This window comes from Excalfactoria chinensis, chromosome 6 (assembly GCF_039878825.1).
Source record: "Excalfactoria chinensis isolate bCotChi1 chromosome 6, bCotChi1.hap2, whole genome shotgun sequence".
Classification (NCBI taxonomy): Eukaryota; Metazoa; Chordata; class Aves; order Galliformes; family Phasianidae; genus Excalfactoria; species Excalfactoria chinensis.
This window is the reverse complement of record NC_092830.1, coordinates 3291186-3307036: the sequence shown is the minus strand read 5'-3', so window position 1 is coordinate 3307036 and position 15851 is coordinate 3291186. Positions and strand designations below refer to the sequence as shown.

The following is a 15851-nucleotide window of genomic DNA, read 5'->3' as shown; positions in this document are numbered from 1 at the left end:
AACAAACATTTGGCACAATGTACTTGGAAACAGCTGCTAACAAGACTAGAAGCATCATAAAAATTGTCACTTGAAATGTCATCGCCCAACGTAATCCACATCAAACAAATCCAAAAGAAATATGAAGAACACTTTCTTTAAGTTTGTGATTTGATTTCTAAGTCTTCACAAATCAATGAGTTTTTCCCCATTTACTCTGAAAAATGGATCAAAACATTTGCAAATACACTTAATGTCTTCTAAATTTTCATATCCATGTGAGTTAAATGACAGAGCCTTATTCATCTGAAGATCAGACAGCTCTGTAATAGTTTCACATTAAGTTCCTTGACCTAAACAGCATAACATAATTCCAATAATTACAGATCAGGGAAATCCAAAGAGCTTTCAAGTTCTGGGACAGGTAAAAGTTGGTTTCCAATTGAGTTATGCTTTGCAGTTCATTGACTTGTGTCATAATTTGTGTACTTGAAATGTCTTACTACACATTTTCCTAGTACCTCTTGAAGTTTCCTACTCTCTTAGGACATCACTAGCATGTCTACCACCTTTCCTCTGCTTTCCTACTCATCCACTAACCTGTACTGACTTATCTGTGAGACTGCCAAAAGTCTTGAACGAGTCAGTAAACAGATTCAGAATTTAATCAAATGATGACAGGTTAGTGTCACACAGAAGACTACCGACGCCTAGTTTTCACTGTAAATATGATGAAAAAGATGTGAACAGTGTAGTCAGATTGGAAAAAATCACTAGGAAAATAAGTGATTTTATACCACACACATTTACTGTGAAGACAGCAAAACAGATTAACTTGCTTTTCTAGTCCCCCCCCTTCTTCATGCATCTGCACCCTTGTAAAAAGTCACTCAAAACTTGGTCCTGAGGCTATGAAGACTCTTACAGGCCTGAAAGTAACATAATTAGCCAGAGCAAAGAGCTGCCTACAAATAGCTCTCTGTCTCCTCAACCAAAGGCCATGACTCGCTAACAAGATGGATGTCAGTGAGGCACATAAATATACTGTTGCACCTCAAGATCAGCTTAACACGAGCCTGGTTGAATGCACTGAAACTAGACAAAAAGAAAAAAGAGTGGGCAAAATCAATGAAGTTACTGATGTTGGAAGCGGCCAGGAGCAGCATCACATTCCAAGAAGGTGTCCTTAGTACCTAACACCAAAGAAAGCAGTACTGAAAACCATCCAGGCAGCTCAAGTCAGATTGTTTGACATACCACATTAACGCATGCAAGACTAAAACAACGAAGTATGTACAGCTGCTGGTAATATACAAGAGTCCATACTAGCGTACAGACTAACAACATGCTTTGATATCCAAGTGAGCAGCAAACACAGATTTTTAAGAATGAGCTCCTGAAATATAGTTTCATGCAAGCCCATAGCAGCACAGCCCTCGCTATCTCCTCTCCTAGCAATAAAGTAAATTTAGGACAAAAAGAGCATACAACTATTTCAGGCTTCTTTGAGTACTTATGGAATAGCTTTCCACAGTTAAAAATCCTTTGTGCTTTAAGATGACGCTTCTCGTAAGTGCTAACCAGCATGGCTTTATCAAGGGCAGGTCCTGCCTGGCTAACACTGTCACTTTTTAGGATGGCATAATTGCACAAGGGAACTTTGTCATCTACTGATGTCATCTACCTGGACTCCAGTAAGGCCTTTGACACAGTCCCCCATAATATTCTTCTCTCCCAATTGGAAAGATACGGATTTGATGGGTAGACTGTTAGATGTGCGAAGAAATGGTTGCAGGATGTTAACCGGAGAGAGGTGATCAATGGCTTAATGTTCAGACAAAGATCAGCGAGGAACTGTCATACCTCAGAAGTCAGTACTAGGACTGGTGTTCTTAAACAACTTCAGTGCCACTGAGTGGGAATGAATGCATCCTCATCAAGTTTATAGATAACATTAAGCTGTGTGGTGCTGTCAACACACCTGAAGGATGACATACCATTCAGAGTGACTCAGACAGGCTGAGCAGTGAGCCCAGGCGAACCTTGCGAGGCTCAACAAAACCAAGTGCAAGGCCTTGCACCACGGTCACAGGCAAATCCCAGTGTCTGTACAGGCCAAGAAACTTAAGGATGGAGCACAGCCCTGCAGAAAAGGACCTGGGAGTACCTATGAATGGTAAAAGCTGGACCTAAACCAGCAACGTGCCCTTGTAGCCCAGAAAAGCAACTTGACCCTGGGCTGCATCAAAAGAAGCATGGTCAGCAGGTCGAGGGAGGCAATCCTGCCCCTCTACCCTGCACTGGTGAGACCTCACCTGGAGTACTGTATCCAGATGTGGAGTCCTCCATACAAAAACAACGTGGATCTGTAAGAACACATCCCACAAGAACCATGTAGGAGAGAAAACCTGATAGTGGCCTTTCAGTATTTAAAGGGGGGCTATTAGAAAGAAGAGTTCAGACTCTTTAGCAGAGTCTGCTGCAAAAGGACATGGGGAAAGTATTTTAAATTTCAAGAGGAGAGTTTAAAATTGGACACAAGGAAGAAGCTTTTTGTTTGTCTGTTTAAACAGTAAGAGTAGTGAGGCACTGGAACAGGTTGCCCAGGGAGGTGGTAGAAACCCTGGCCTTGGACACATTCAAAGTCAGGCTGGCCCAGACTCTAAGCAACCTGGCTGAGCTGTAGATCTGAAGTTGGACTTGAGGATCTTCAAGGCTCTTTCCAACTTAAAAGGTTCTACAATTGCATAAAGACAAAAGACCCTCCCTCTACTGTAACTCCATGAAAGAACGCAGCATCTCCTAAAGAAGTGCGGACAACTAGATGCTAGTTTTACTGCATAATGATTTTTTATTATTTTGGATTTTTGTCTTTTTGTTTTAAGATGGAGTTACTTTGCTCGCTTTTAACTTGGACGCGGTGCAACACTGATCAGAACAAGGAGCAAAAGTCAAGACGTCTGAAGTTAGAACACCACTGTATCTCTGATGTCTCACATACCTAATGCTCTCAATAAAGAAACAGCAGAACAGCTAACCTATCCCATGGCACTACTAGCTATAGTCGTGATAAATCTGTTACAGAACAGAGGAAAACTGCCTTAACTACATATTCTCCCAGAAAACAGAAGAAAAGCAACAGGTAATGAACTTACAATTTTCTGTAGCGAATCAATGAGGTTCTGGAGGTCAATATCATCTCGGTAGGACTTAATGTTATTCTCAAAGAACTCCTTGACTTTGTCCCTCACCCAGTCCTGGAACAAGACAGCCAGAACTGCCACAGCCAGCTCCAACAGAAATATGAACACGATTGTTCCACAGAACTGTAAAAGAAAAAGTCAAAAATTAGAAGGTATTTATCCCCTTTGAATGCATCCTTATTCTATTAGGAAAAGATTAAGACGTGCTAAATCTCTTGCTCAGCATAGATACCATAAAAAGAATAGTCTAAGTGAGAATTTAATGCAAAACAAACAAACACCCTAGAAATAGGGTTATCTTCTCATTTTGGTTGTGTGAAGTCAAGAGTGAAAATAAGCACTAATCCACAGTCATTACACACGGCAGTTGAATTATAATTACATAAGAATCTGCAAAACACAGGGCTTTGTGGGCTCGTCTCATTTTTATTTGTTCTTGTGCCCTGCTTATCTGTTTCTAAATTTCCAGAAAGGAAATCCCAATACAAAAACATGTTTCAGATTATTTATGTTAGTCCCTTAAGCCCCCGGTTTATGCCCACTAAAACCTTCGAAGAGATTAAGCTCTTCAGTGATTTTGTTTGCCCAAAGCCACAACATGATCTCCCTTCACTAACTTCCAGCTATGTTTCAGAACATCACTTCATGCTATTACATATCAAATTATGTTACAATCTGAAATACATAAAAACATAGATGTGCTAGCACAATGAATGAAAAAAAGCAAGAAACGTTTCCTAGGGGCGGGGGTAAAACACTTAGATTAAAATCTTTTATACTGTCCCTTAAAGAAGTTTGTCAGGGACTGAGCTCACCATATGCACTGAAATAAACCAAACGCCACCAATTACTTTTTCCTTCACCCATGGTTTCACATTCGCCTTGATTCACACGTATGATGATGTTACTCACAAATTTCAGCAGGCAGATGTTTTCTCTCAGGGCTCCCACACAACCAGCAAATCCCAAAGTAAACATCACGACTCCCACGACTAAGACAAGCACCACTGGATCAAGACCATGAAGACCAGTCACCTTTGTGAGGTCAGACAACACGCCCTGAAAAACAGGATAACAGAAACGTGATCAATACAGTCATTTCTTATTTCATATTCAGAATTGCGTTCATTTTTACAAGACTCCAGATTAATTGGCTGCAAATCCTTCAGCTTGCAAACTGAGACCCACTTGGAAAGGTTTGATCACAAAAGGGTTGTTGATGAGATCAGTTTTCTTTATTGCACAAAGTACTAATGCAAAGTCAAAGCCATAAACGGTCTTAATAAGTAATCTAGCGCAGCCTAAACATTTCAGACTGCCTATGTCTATTTGTCAAACAAGCTTCCACCAGGTGGTGCCAAAAGCTCAATGCTGTCACTGAGCATCCTCCTAATTTGGAGGCAGAAGAACTAATAATTGATATTAACTTAAAATGTATCTATCAGGAAAAGACCAAAGTCAACAAAATAACACCTTTCCAACCTTGATGCTTAGGTGGTAGAAAGAAAGAACACAAACCACGTGGAAAGATATGGGTGATGCCAGGCAGCATTTCCAGGTCTACATTAATGTATGATAATACAATGAACTCATCATCCTCTCTAAGATTATTTCACACAAATAACATTTATACCAGCTACTATTAAAATCTCATCAAATACATGACACAAAATTTTCAAGTCATGTGCAAGAAAAGCGAGATGTAGATGCAAAAAAACCCAAGAGACTAACAGCTGAAGCTGTTTAAGTTAACAAGAATACTCTGTAGGGACATCGAGGCAGCACGGTCTGAATGTTTCCTCACAGGCTGAATATTTTAAATAAACACTTTCCCTTTAAAACAGGAAAATAATGAAAATCCCCTTTGTTTGCTTTATGAGATATATGCTCGCACTAACTACATTAAGCATAAGATATTGAATAGACTACTGAAGGCTTACAGTTTATAGAAGTAGTCCAACAAAGTACTGCAAATCCTCATTGTTCTATTCAGCTATTTGTACTACAGGCAAGTGCAAAGAAAATACACTCCAAGAGAACTTTTCCAAGGTATTCCTTCACTCCATATCTGCATACTTAGCTAACAAACATAGTGTAATAGACATAAAGCATTAAAAGAAAAAGTTTACACTGAAAAACTTCATCAGCTGACGGAAAGACTCTGGCTAACATTATTCTCACGATACTCATGATATATTCTCACAATACATACGAGTTCATCTTCTCTCACAACACTCCCCACAACACATCTTGTCAGAGCCATTAATTTGGTGATAGCAAGAGACAGAAGAGATGTGGCGTTCCTGTTCTGTTTGGTTTTAGATCAAAACTGACTGAAGGGACAAAAACCATAATTGAATAGTAGAATTCAGCATCGCCTTGCCACTGCTGGTGACTAAGAGCTGAAATAGCCTATTAAAAAGTGGTCACGGTTTAGAGATTACCCATCATTTGAAAAGTCCTGAGAAGCAAAGACTTCTAGTCAGTATAATCAGTGACATCATTATCCCTACAGACTGTGAAGCCTCAAAGCTAACTATCGTATCTGTCTGCTGGTGAAATGAAGTCCCACCTAATCAATCACTTCCATGCCTCAGAAGTGCTTGTCTCAGATGTCACAAACAGGGAAGACGTGTCAAGACTAAGTCAGCATCTTCGTGCAAGCAATAAGCAATGAAACTAGTCACAGTACAAACAAGATGCTGAACATTTCAGAGCTGTTTCCAGCTTCCCACATCCAAACTCAAGTGTTTCTCATAGGTCTTTTGGAAGAAAACTTCCTCCGATCAAAGCACACTGTGAAAAAAAGCAGACAGGAACTAGGGTCTATTATTCACCCTGGGTTCAAAACAGTCTCTTCAAGTCCACATTTGAAATTTACAATGTTCTCTTGTTAGACTGGAGGTTCTTGGTCTAAGAAAAATACTCATAGTAAGCCATCGTGAAGGAAGAAGGTCAGTCAATAAGCAATTCAATTCAACAGACTATCTCATCCCACCTTCTTCACCTAAGGACACTTCTGCCAATGACAACTGCAGGATGGTATTAAGACTCTCCCCTCTCCCCCTCCAAAAATCAGGCATTTAAAATATCACTAATGAGATAATAAATGGCATTGAATTGGACTTGCGGAACTTTTTTTGTTTGAAAACATATGGGAAATTCTTTCAATAAGCAGGCAGCTCTACCTTCTCTTCATCCCTGCCCCAGATACAGCCTCCAGAGTAAACAACATAGTTGGAATAATCTTCTTCCCCAGCCACTGGCCACACAAGTGCTAAGACAGCCCAGTAGGTGGATGGCTGCCTTGGACCTGAAGGTATGCTGCTGACGTTCAGCTTAATGACAGACAGGAAGCCAGGATTTTTACTCCCAAGCCTGCTTTCTATGCAGTGAGCCCCCATCCATCTTGTACTGATGCCAGAGGTTGCCCCATCTCAGGAGCAGGATTTCAAACTAACAGAAAAAATGCTTTAATGAGGTTCCTAACAATCAACTTATCCAGGCTCTGAAAGTCACTATAACAGCCCTGCTTTGCAGAAGACTGCTTCCTCTCCATTGTTGAGGTTAGGCTGACCAGCCTCTAGTTACCCAGACACTTGTGTCCTTCTTGAATTGGTTTAAAAACAAACAAATGATCAAATTGTTTTTCTGACACGACGGCTCAGGCTTATCTTGCTTCTAATAACAGAATCCTATAGTCATACTCATTTTCATAACTTCTGCAAATATCCCTCAGGCTGCATGTTAACATCAACCCAGCTTTTATTGAGGTAAACTTAAGACGTTACACAATAACTTTTATGTTACCATTTGAAATAACAAGAGCCACTTAAGAGATCATAAGCATAGCCTAATTAGACTTAAAAAATAAAAAGGCTGCATTTGACTCATAGGCTTGATAACATATACCAGGGTGGCTAACTTCTATTTTTTTTGTAACTTGCAATACTTGACACCATGTTCCTTTTGATATGTTATCAGCTCAAAGAGATACACAGCATTTACCTCCAGATAAAAAGAACATTCAGGAGTCATTCTGTAGTCATAATGAAAAAGATGATGCCAAAAAATACATTAAAGAAGTTAAAGAGATCCACATACTCGGCCCTACACTAAGAGACAGGATGTTTCAAACTCTTCCGTACTGCATTCAGTTTCCCCTTGGGTTCACCACTGCAGCTTTCAGAATGTTTTTCTTTTACTTCCCTTCTATTGTTCACTGAGGCTTATCTGTAAACAGACAGGTCCACACAGACACATACATCCACTATCACTAAAGAATAGCACTAATATCTAAGTGTCCACACATGAAGAAGTAACATACAGATTTCAAGAGCCATTCAGAAGCTTAAGAAGACAGGAAAAGCTTTCAAGTTCTTAGTTGTAGAACAGACAGTAGAAACAGTTCAGGCAAAATTCAAGAAATAAAGACAGGAAAAGTCAACAATTATAGCAACGCTTTCATTTTCAGTAATGTTAGTGTACCGTAAAGGTCATTTGGCAAACTGAGCTAGTCATTTCAAACCGCAGAGATCATATGTGCTTCTTCACACAACAGCTGGAAGCAGAGGAGAGCGTAAGAACATTACAGAATACAAATGCAAGGTAAGTATTCCACCTTCTGAAACACAACTTCCATAAAGGATTAGAAAGAAAGTTTTTTTTTTTTATAGCACCATTTGTGCGTGGAGTTAAGCTATTTGCTAAACATATGTGATACCACTAACCTAGATGAGATTAGGAGAAGGGAGGAGAGTAAGCCTCAGCATTTAAGTAACCATAAGACACCCCCACTTCTTAAATACGAATAAATCCCAGAACCTTACCATGTGGTCAGTTTATCGATACAAAGGCTCGTACGTTACACTACATTGGCATCGAAAATGTACCCACTCAGTAACACGTGCCCTGCACTGCCAATTAAAAAGTAGATATGTCTGACAGCCACCATCACTTCTTCCTTACTGCCTGCAGTCAAATGTGAGCCATGCTCACAGTGGGACCAACTATTCATTTCCACACCTATAAGGCCTCTTATAAGACATGAATTACACAGATAGCTGCCCACAGCCCTCCCCTCCATTGAGGAAGTTACTCAGCTGAAAGAAACTTCAGCAAAACAAAAGGAAGAATTACTGCATTGGACCATGCTCCCCGATTTTCTTCTTCTCTATGGTCACAGAATCAAGTCTGTAACACCACAGGAAGTTAAGTGGACAACAGATGGCCTTAAAATGAAAACGCTACATAAAGATGATCTTGCAGATGTACACTAATTTATTACTTTTACAAAGAACTTGATCATCCCTTCCAAATGCTAATTATCTTCCCCAATCCTTTTATTAGAATTAAGTATATGTTTAGATGAAATGGTTTCCAAAGCGACACAACCCATAAGGACTGTTCATAAAGATTAAATGTGCTCTTTAATTCTCTGAAACCCAGCTCCTACAAATCCACAAAGTCTAAACTTAAAGGGACTCAGCCTTATACCCAATGACAGGCAAGAATAAAACTCCAGCTACCTTCCATTTAGAAGACTTGAATGTAGCATCAGAGCTCAGAATCACATTTAAACCTCACTGCCTCCAGAGAACATCAACTGTTTTACTGGGGCAGTAGAGGGCAGCCACCAAACAATGCAATACTGGTCATTTAACCCTTACCTTTTCACTCCATGCCCACAGTCCAGCTGCAAGGAATGCCATGCCAGCTAGCTAAAGCAAAGAAAAAAAAAAAACAAAAGTGAAAAAATAAATTAGATACAGTTATCAGTGAGAAAATGCATTCTCAAACACTTAGCAAGTAGCACTGCACTTGAGTAAATATTGTCTGCTGTCCCGGATAACAGTAATGGAACATTCCTCCTCATGAGTCAAGCTCTTTCACAAGGAGGATCTACACCACTTTTATTCTATTCAATTTCTGCATTCTGAGAACTACTTTAAGCAGTACTTAAAACTTTGTTACTTATATATATTTCACTAGTTCACTTTCAAGCTATTACCTACTATCAACCCGACTGCAGCCAAGATTAACTTCTCATAACTTCAGTGGCAAGGTTCAGATGAGTTTCTTCCCTAGTTAGATACAACTTCTCTTCTAACACTTCACCTTTTTTAAACTCCTCTGAATTTAGCGAGTCCGTCTTCTAACTTTCAATAAGCAGCAAACAAACAACAGACAAACTCCACACCAATTTTAATGCCGGCATAGTAAATACTTCTCAACTGCATTCATACAAAGTATGAGACCCTCTGTCTTCCTTCCCACCTTCTGTTGCTTCCCTCCAACCCACCCAAGCCTACATACACACTGAAAAGTAAATTCCAACACTCCAAAAACACCCTCAAACAGGGATCCTTCCTTCCAGGAAATGCGGCACCTTCCAATAAATAAACAGGCATTACAGGCAATTCCCTGCAGCACAGGCAAGAAGCAAAAATGAGACTTGGTTACATTCACCCAAGGAAACAGGTGTAGTTCATGGTCTTTAGGCTTTGAAACTGCGCTCAAATAAAGCCAGAAGAGCTAAAACTGTCATTCATGCCACTCAACCAAAATCACTCAGGTGATGAAAGAGCTGTGCCCACGCATGCACTATGTCATATGTTGGCACTTAAGAAGAGAGGTCAACTAACCAAATTCACCACTAATACGGGAAGAGTTACAAATAAGCAAAGTAGCACTAAGCAGGTTAAATTCGCATATGTTGTTTAACAAGTGTCCTTTTCAGACCGGCTGTCTTTCATTATAATTACCATCCTAATTCAACTGGAACAGATTCTTATTTATCTCTTAAAGTATATTCTAATCCGCTTGCTTCGTTCTCATCTTTCAAGCTCTTATTTCTTCATACAGAACATTCAGTTCCACAAACCACTATTTTTGCAAAATTATTTCTGTCAGCACCTATGCAAATTAGTTGCAAGAAAAGTTGAGTTTACTGGCAAAAAACCAACCCTAGCAGATTCTAAATAGATAAATCTAAAACTTAACCCGACTTAGACTTGAGCAATTCTGAATTTTCACTAGAAGTGGCCAAAGTACATCAAGCAAATTTAGCCTAGAGCAGTCAATTATCACAGTTTTGCAAGAGAAACAAAAACCATCAGTCTTCAAGCCTGTTCAGCTCCCTTTAGATGCTACCCCTTCCTTCTGTGGTGTCAACTGCATCCTCAGTTGGTGTCCTCTGCAAACTTGCTCAATCTCTTAAGATGTTTCACTGATAAATACGTTGAAAAGCATTGATTCCAAGACAGACCAGTTCCTTAGTTCCAGTGCCTGCCCCAAAGCAGTGGGATTTCTTACTCTATGCTATGAGGATCACCCTATGAACTGAGTCGACAGCACCGGCCTTGCCATTTCAGGTGTTCCTAGAACGCAACTTAAGTAGCAAATCTAAGCCCAATACTAATCTAGTTCTTTTACTTCTCAAAAATGAGCTTGGAAAAGTATTCCAGAGTTTAAGAGAATTTTTGCCCATCATCATTATGCTCAGGGCAAAACCACCAGCCTCCTACAGTAGGAGTCAAAATTGCTTTCTTTCCCCTCTCTGTCACTAAAAACCCTTAAGAAGCACAGAAGCTAGAAGCTATTTTACTCTCTCCTATCAATTTGAGATGGTGAAGTTGCATACAGCCTAGAAGGTTTTGGCAGACAACACATGCAATCCTTCACTTAAATAGGCACATCCTAGCTGTGGTTTAACTCTTGGACTACCTCGAAGGCTTCAACTAGAGACAGCAAAGCAAACAAAGTAGATAGGTGACTGAAGTGCTTCCTTTTAGTCCATAGGCTTTATAAAGCAAAAGCTGAAGACTCAGATCAGAGCATCACTCAACAACACAGGGCACTGTCACTCTCCAACCATCCCGCTGACTACTCCGGGGCTTTCACAGCATGATTAACCCGACTGCAAAATGAATCAGCCTAGAAAGGTGCCAGAACCAAGCCCTTGCTCTGATGTTATCGCAACTTGTTAATTTCATTACACCAGATGAAGCTATCAAAGCGGGACGACAAGAGAGATAGACCCAAAAAGCAGCTCTGAAACTCAACACAAGGTTCAGCCTTTCTGTATAGGTGATTTCACTTCTCAGCGCTCACTGCAGGATGCTGTCCTGATGGTTTCATTACTGCCTCCTCACTGCTCATTAAATGAGTATATCTGGAGTATAGTCGTTTATAAGTAAATGAGTTTATCTACCTTGGTCTTACTAGCATGCTTTAAAAAGTAAGAAAACAAAGGAAACACACATTAAAATTGTGCCTAAGACAAGCCTTTCTGTAACCTCCTTTCCATTTCTTACGAGGAAAAGCCAAGCACAAAGAACAGAAAAATGACTCTGCAAGTTAGTCATACACAACTCACAGTTAGCACAACTGAGGTTTCTACTGTTTTCTATGTGAATAAACTTCCAAAGAATGCAGATCAACGGATTTCTAGAAGTTGCCTAAGCTGTGAGATTCTATGACTAAGGGGCTGTAACAGAACTCTATTCTCCTCCTTTGATTTCGATAATCTGTTCCACTCCAATCCACACCAAACAAACGTATAACATGAGAGCCTGTCAACGCACTGAAAAGCTTGTGTATTCTGTACAACACTATGTATTTTGAAGTTGGCCGAGTCAGTTACCTTCAGAGCTATAACTGGGAAGTTAACAAGTAACCACAACTTTATTAAGTATAACAGAAGAACAAAAGCAACTTCTATTTATTCAGAAGCAGATTATCTAGATTATGAACAAATGCCTTGACTTGAGACACAGGTGAGCCACCATCATACTCCAGTAAGAGCTAAAATTGGCCAAAAAGACAGTCACATTGCTGAGATCCCATCCCTCATACCCACTACTGTCCTCGTTCTGAGGAACTCTGACAGGGAACTGAAAGGATTAAAAAATAATAATAATAATAAAAAATACAGGGGAGGTGGGAGGGGAAGAGCTACATTTATCAGAGATCAATTTCCAACTCTATTTCCTTGCATGTACAGCTGAGAGAAGTCATGCATTTGCTTATAGGAGCATCTACTCTCCCACTCAACTTTTTTACATATCCTGTTCTACAACCAAAGCTGCTTTAGCAAAAGCGTTGTAATTACACCACATCAGCATGGTAACTTCTCAGCAGAAGCCTCAGACCATGCACTGGGTGAGCTACCGTGACTATTAACACTCACTCAGGAAACCATCTTTCAGTCAAAAAACCCAGCCAAAACCTACAAACAGTATCCCAAGTTCACCTCAGTATTCCCAAATGTCTAATGAAGATTCACTAGAAAGAGTAAGAACAACAAGAAATAGTGTTTATTTCCTCACATATCCCCCACGCTACCTGCTTTGGAGCATCCACTCAGTAATGATTTCCCTGAAAATCAGAGCTATGAATAATACTGTCAAATAGGACTCCTTATCACACTACATACTGTTACATGTACACAGGAGTCATAATAGACGAGAGAAAAAAAACAAGTGCAGAGTCATCCGAGGACCTGAGTTATGATGCATGGTAATTGTAACCATTAAAATAGCAACCCTTAAATGCTAGGACAGGGAGAAACTACCACTGATGTTCTACAAACTCTGGCTGTATAGCAATACTGTGGCCAATTAACATTCCCCGGACAAACAGCTCTGCACAAACATATACCTGCTTACTGTCCTGTTAGCCACACAAGCCCCTGCTGCTTAAAGCAACAGGATCAGGCTAAAACAGTGCAATAGTAAGCAGGAGTAGTAAGAGATTCTGTGGTACTTAACAACACCCAGACATAGCTGTCTCAGTTTTTCCTCAGCTCTCTATCAATTTCAGGCTGAGGACAGCAGAAAAGCAGCTCATGAGCTGTCTGACTCTCCGCTTCGAGCAGTGGCCCCCTACACACAGCATCTTGCTTTGAACAGAAAACAAAGCCAGATGATTTCCATAAGTTCCCTTAAAATGACGTTTTTCTATCATTCTCTCTCAACTTCGCTTTGCCCACCACTCATGCATTTACCAAAGAGATCAGTTTTTACCCTGCACACTGCAAAAGCAGACAAAAGACACAGGAATGCTAATCCAGTTTATCAGTACATTGTGTGGGTTAATCAAGCAAAATACCAAGTCAGTGTTAACAAACACAAATAAGATCCTACAGCCTGCAGCTTACGTTCAGACTTGCATTTCTTTTGGCTGAAGTTAATACAGATTTAGGTTATAATTATCTAGACCTTCAACTTTACAGCCTAGGAAAATGAGGTGGTTCAATGAATAGTGACAATGAACAAAAAGAATTAATGCAGTCTTTACAGATCTCAGACAGCCAGGATCAAGAAAATCAGTTTTTACTTTCAACTTGCACAAGCTGTTCCAACAACACACCATTCTTTCATTATTACTATCTAACCCTTCTGGCTTGGAAACAAAAAAACACCTTAAGTATCTCAAAGAAGCCATCCAGACTACAGATGCATTTCAACTCTGAATCAGAACATTAACCCAAGCTCCTAGCATCGTGCCACCAAGTTAGCACATCTGCTCTTCATCATAACTACCTACGCCTTTCCATGGATTCAAATTCCATTACTTCAGATGTGAACTCTTCATGTTTGACATGCAAGTTCTGAGAAGAATTATCAGGTTTAACTGATCGGTACCTTTGCCTTCACCTCCCTTCACATCCATGTTAATTATTTCTAATGCACTCCTATGCATTTATCTTTGAATAGACATCTCTCCTGAGGTAGTTAGGTGCTTCAGTCATCTCGATCATCATATTCATCTAAATCCACACCTGATATTGCACTCCCTTCCAATTCAGGAAAGTAAACATACGCCTACTTGACAGGCACGCTACTCCCTAACTATTTCAAGGCAAGTAGAGGCAGTTTTGTTGCCCTTGGAGCAAAGCCTTCAGGACTTTGACTGTACTGAAATTTTCTTAGAGATGGGGTACTGGTTAGGCTGCGGTTGGACTTGATGATCTTCAAGGTCTTTTCCAACCTGGATAATTCTATGAAATTCCTGACAAGACTGCAATGTAACACCAGCTGTTGACACATTTCTACGCTGCACATGTTGCAGTAATGCTCCAAAAGTAGGATCGAAGGAGACTTAAAAGGGTATATTCAAAGACAATTGAAAAAGGAAGCAACCTAACATACCTCTTCAGTGCACTTCACAGCAAACAAATCATTTCCCCACATACCACCAGTGTCTAGGGCTCTCCTTCATTAAAAAGACTCCACCAGCAACAGCTGAAACTGTTCTTTCAACAATGCCTCAAAGCAGTTCTTGCCCTTTCTCATTAAAATAAACAAATAAATTCTCTGCTTCACTCATTTACCTTCACCCACAAGGTAGGATAGGAGGAAGGGGCAAGGAAGACATAGATGGCGGAGTTAGTATCCAAATCATCTTTAAGAGTGATCAATCTCTCATATGGGACAGGCTTCCGCACTTACAGGACAAACACTACAGACCATCCTCCTGTTTTTAATTAATGATTTTAGTCTGCTCTCAAGCAAACGTGGATGAAGTTAAAGAAAACAAAGCACTCCCAAACTATTCCAATTTGGACCTTTTGTACTCACCCAGAAGACAATGTTGTAGCTGAAGAGCAGATATTTGTACCAACAGCTGACTTCTGCATTAGAATATCGGTAATAGTGCATCTTCTATAATGCAGCGTCTGCAGACAAGAAGAAATGAAAATAAACAGTGAAAGATTTTTAAGAATAAAGGTTTTTTTCTCCTGCTCTTTCAATCTGTTAAGAACAACCTGTACTGTACATTGTCCAGGAACTTACAGACTTCTGCTTTCCTCAAACTCCTAAGTATTTGTTGTTTAATAATCTTATCTTCTTTAAGCACATCAACATGGCAACAGGAAGAAGCATCCAAGAAGGAAACCGGCTAAACAACCAGCCTAATATCTGCATCAGCAACTTCACGTTCATCAACCTTGTCACTCCCTCAAAGCCACTGCATTTACATGGACAGCTACTTGGACTTCTGTAGAAATCTAAACACACACCAACAACCCAGCTAACAGGATGTTCCGAGCGGTTATCTGCAAAATCTCAGTGCCTACACTGCTAAATGCAACAGGCACTTGTACTCAGGCTTCTCTGTACTTAAATGTTTCTTTACCAAAACAGCACGCTGTAAGAGGATTTATTTTCAAGAATAAAAGCGACGCAATTAAACAGCTCATCTGGTCCACAGAGTTCTGCTTTCACGCTTCCTAGTGTACACTGGAGAGATGATAAGGCTGAATCGCAGTTGTTGCTCAAACACTTCAGAGAACTGAGGCTGTTCAGAGCACTGTAAGTAACCCACCTCTGCAGGTAGGCCACGTACAGAAAGCCAGATGGCAAGCTCTTAATATGAAAGAAAGCTAAAGCTGTAAAGACAAAGCACACACCCACCCAGCCAAGTTTCAGAGGACCCACTGCATAACAAGTATTGCCCACAACAGACAGCAAGCAGCAGCTCCATGTTTCAGTCCTCCACACACTGTTTTCTTCCCTTAAGATGTTTGTGAAGTGGCTGTAACAGAAGCGATCAGAGAATTTTCCCAACATCTCCTAAGAACAAGATTCCAAGGACTAAGTTGACCTGGGCATTCACGGGTTAGCTACAGCAATGAGAAGGGAAACTTGCTCCTTTCAGACGGCT

At 40.2% G+C, this 15851-nt stretch overlaps 1 protein-coding gene across 5 annotated transcripts in view; it reads right to left on the bottom strand.

Moving 5' to 3' along the window:
* TSPAN14 (tetraspanin 14) overlaps positions 1-15851 on the bottom strand; it is a 41479-nt gene that overhangs the window by 7552 nt on the left and 18076 nt on the right. For all 5 annotated transcript variants that reach the window (XM_072340704.1, XM_072340701.1, XM_072340702.1 and 2 more), the window contains 4 exons: positions 14765-14862; positions 8852-8902; positions 4095-4241; positions 3135-3305 (listed from right to left, as the gene is read on the bottom strand). In XM_072340704.1, coding sequence (XP_072196805.1) covers positions 3135-3305; positions 4095-4241; positions 8852-8902; positions 14765-14845 — 450 coding nt within the window. In that variant the 5' untranslated portion in view covers positions 14846-14862. The remainder of the gene's footprint in view (positions 1-3134; positions 3306-4094; positions 4242-8851; positions 8903-14764; positions 14863-15851) is intronic.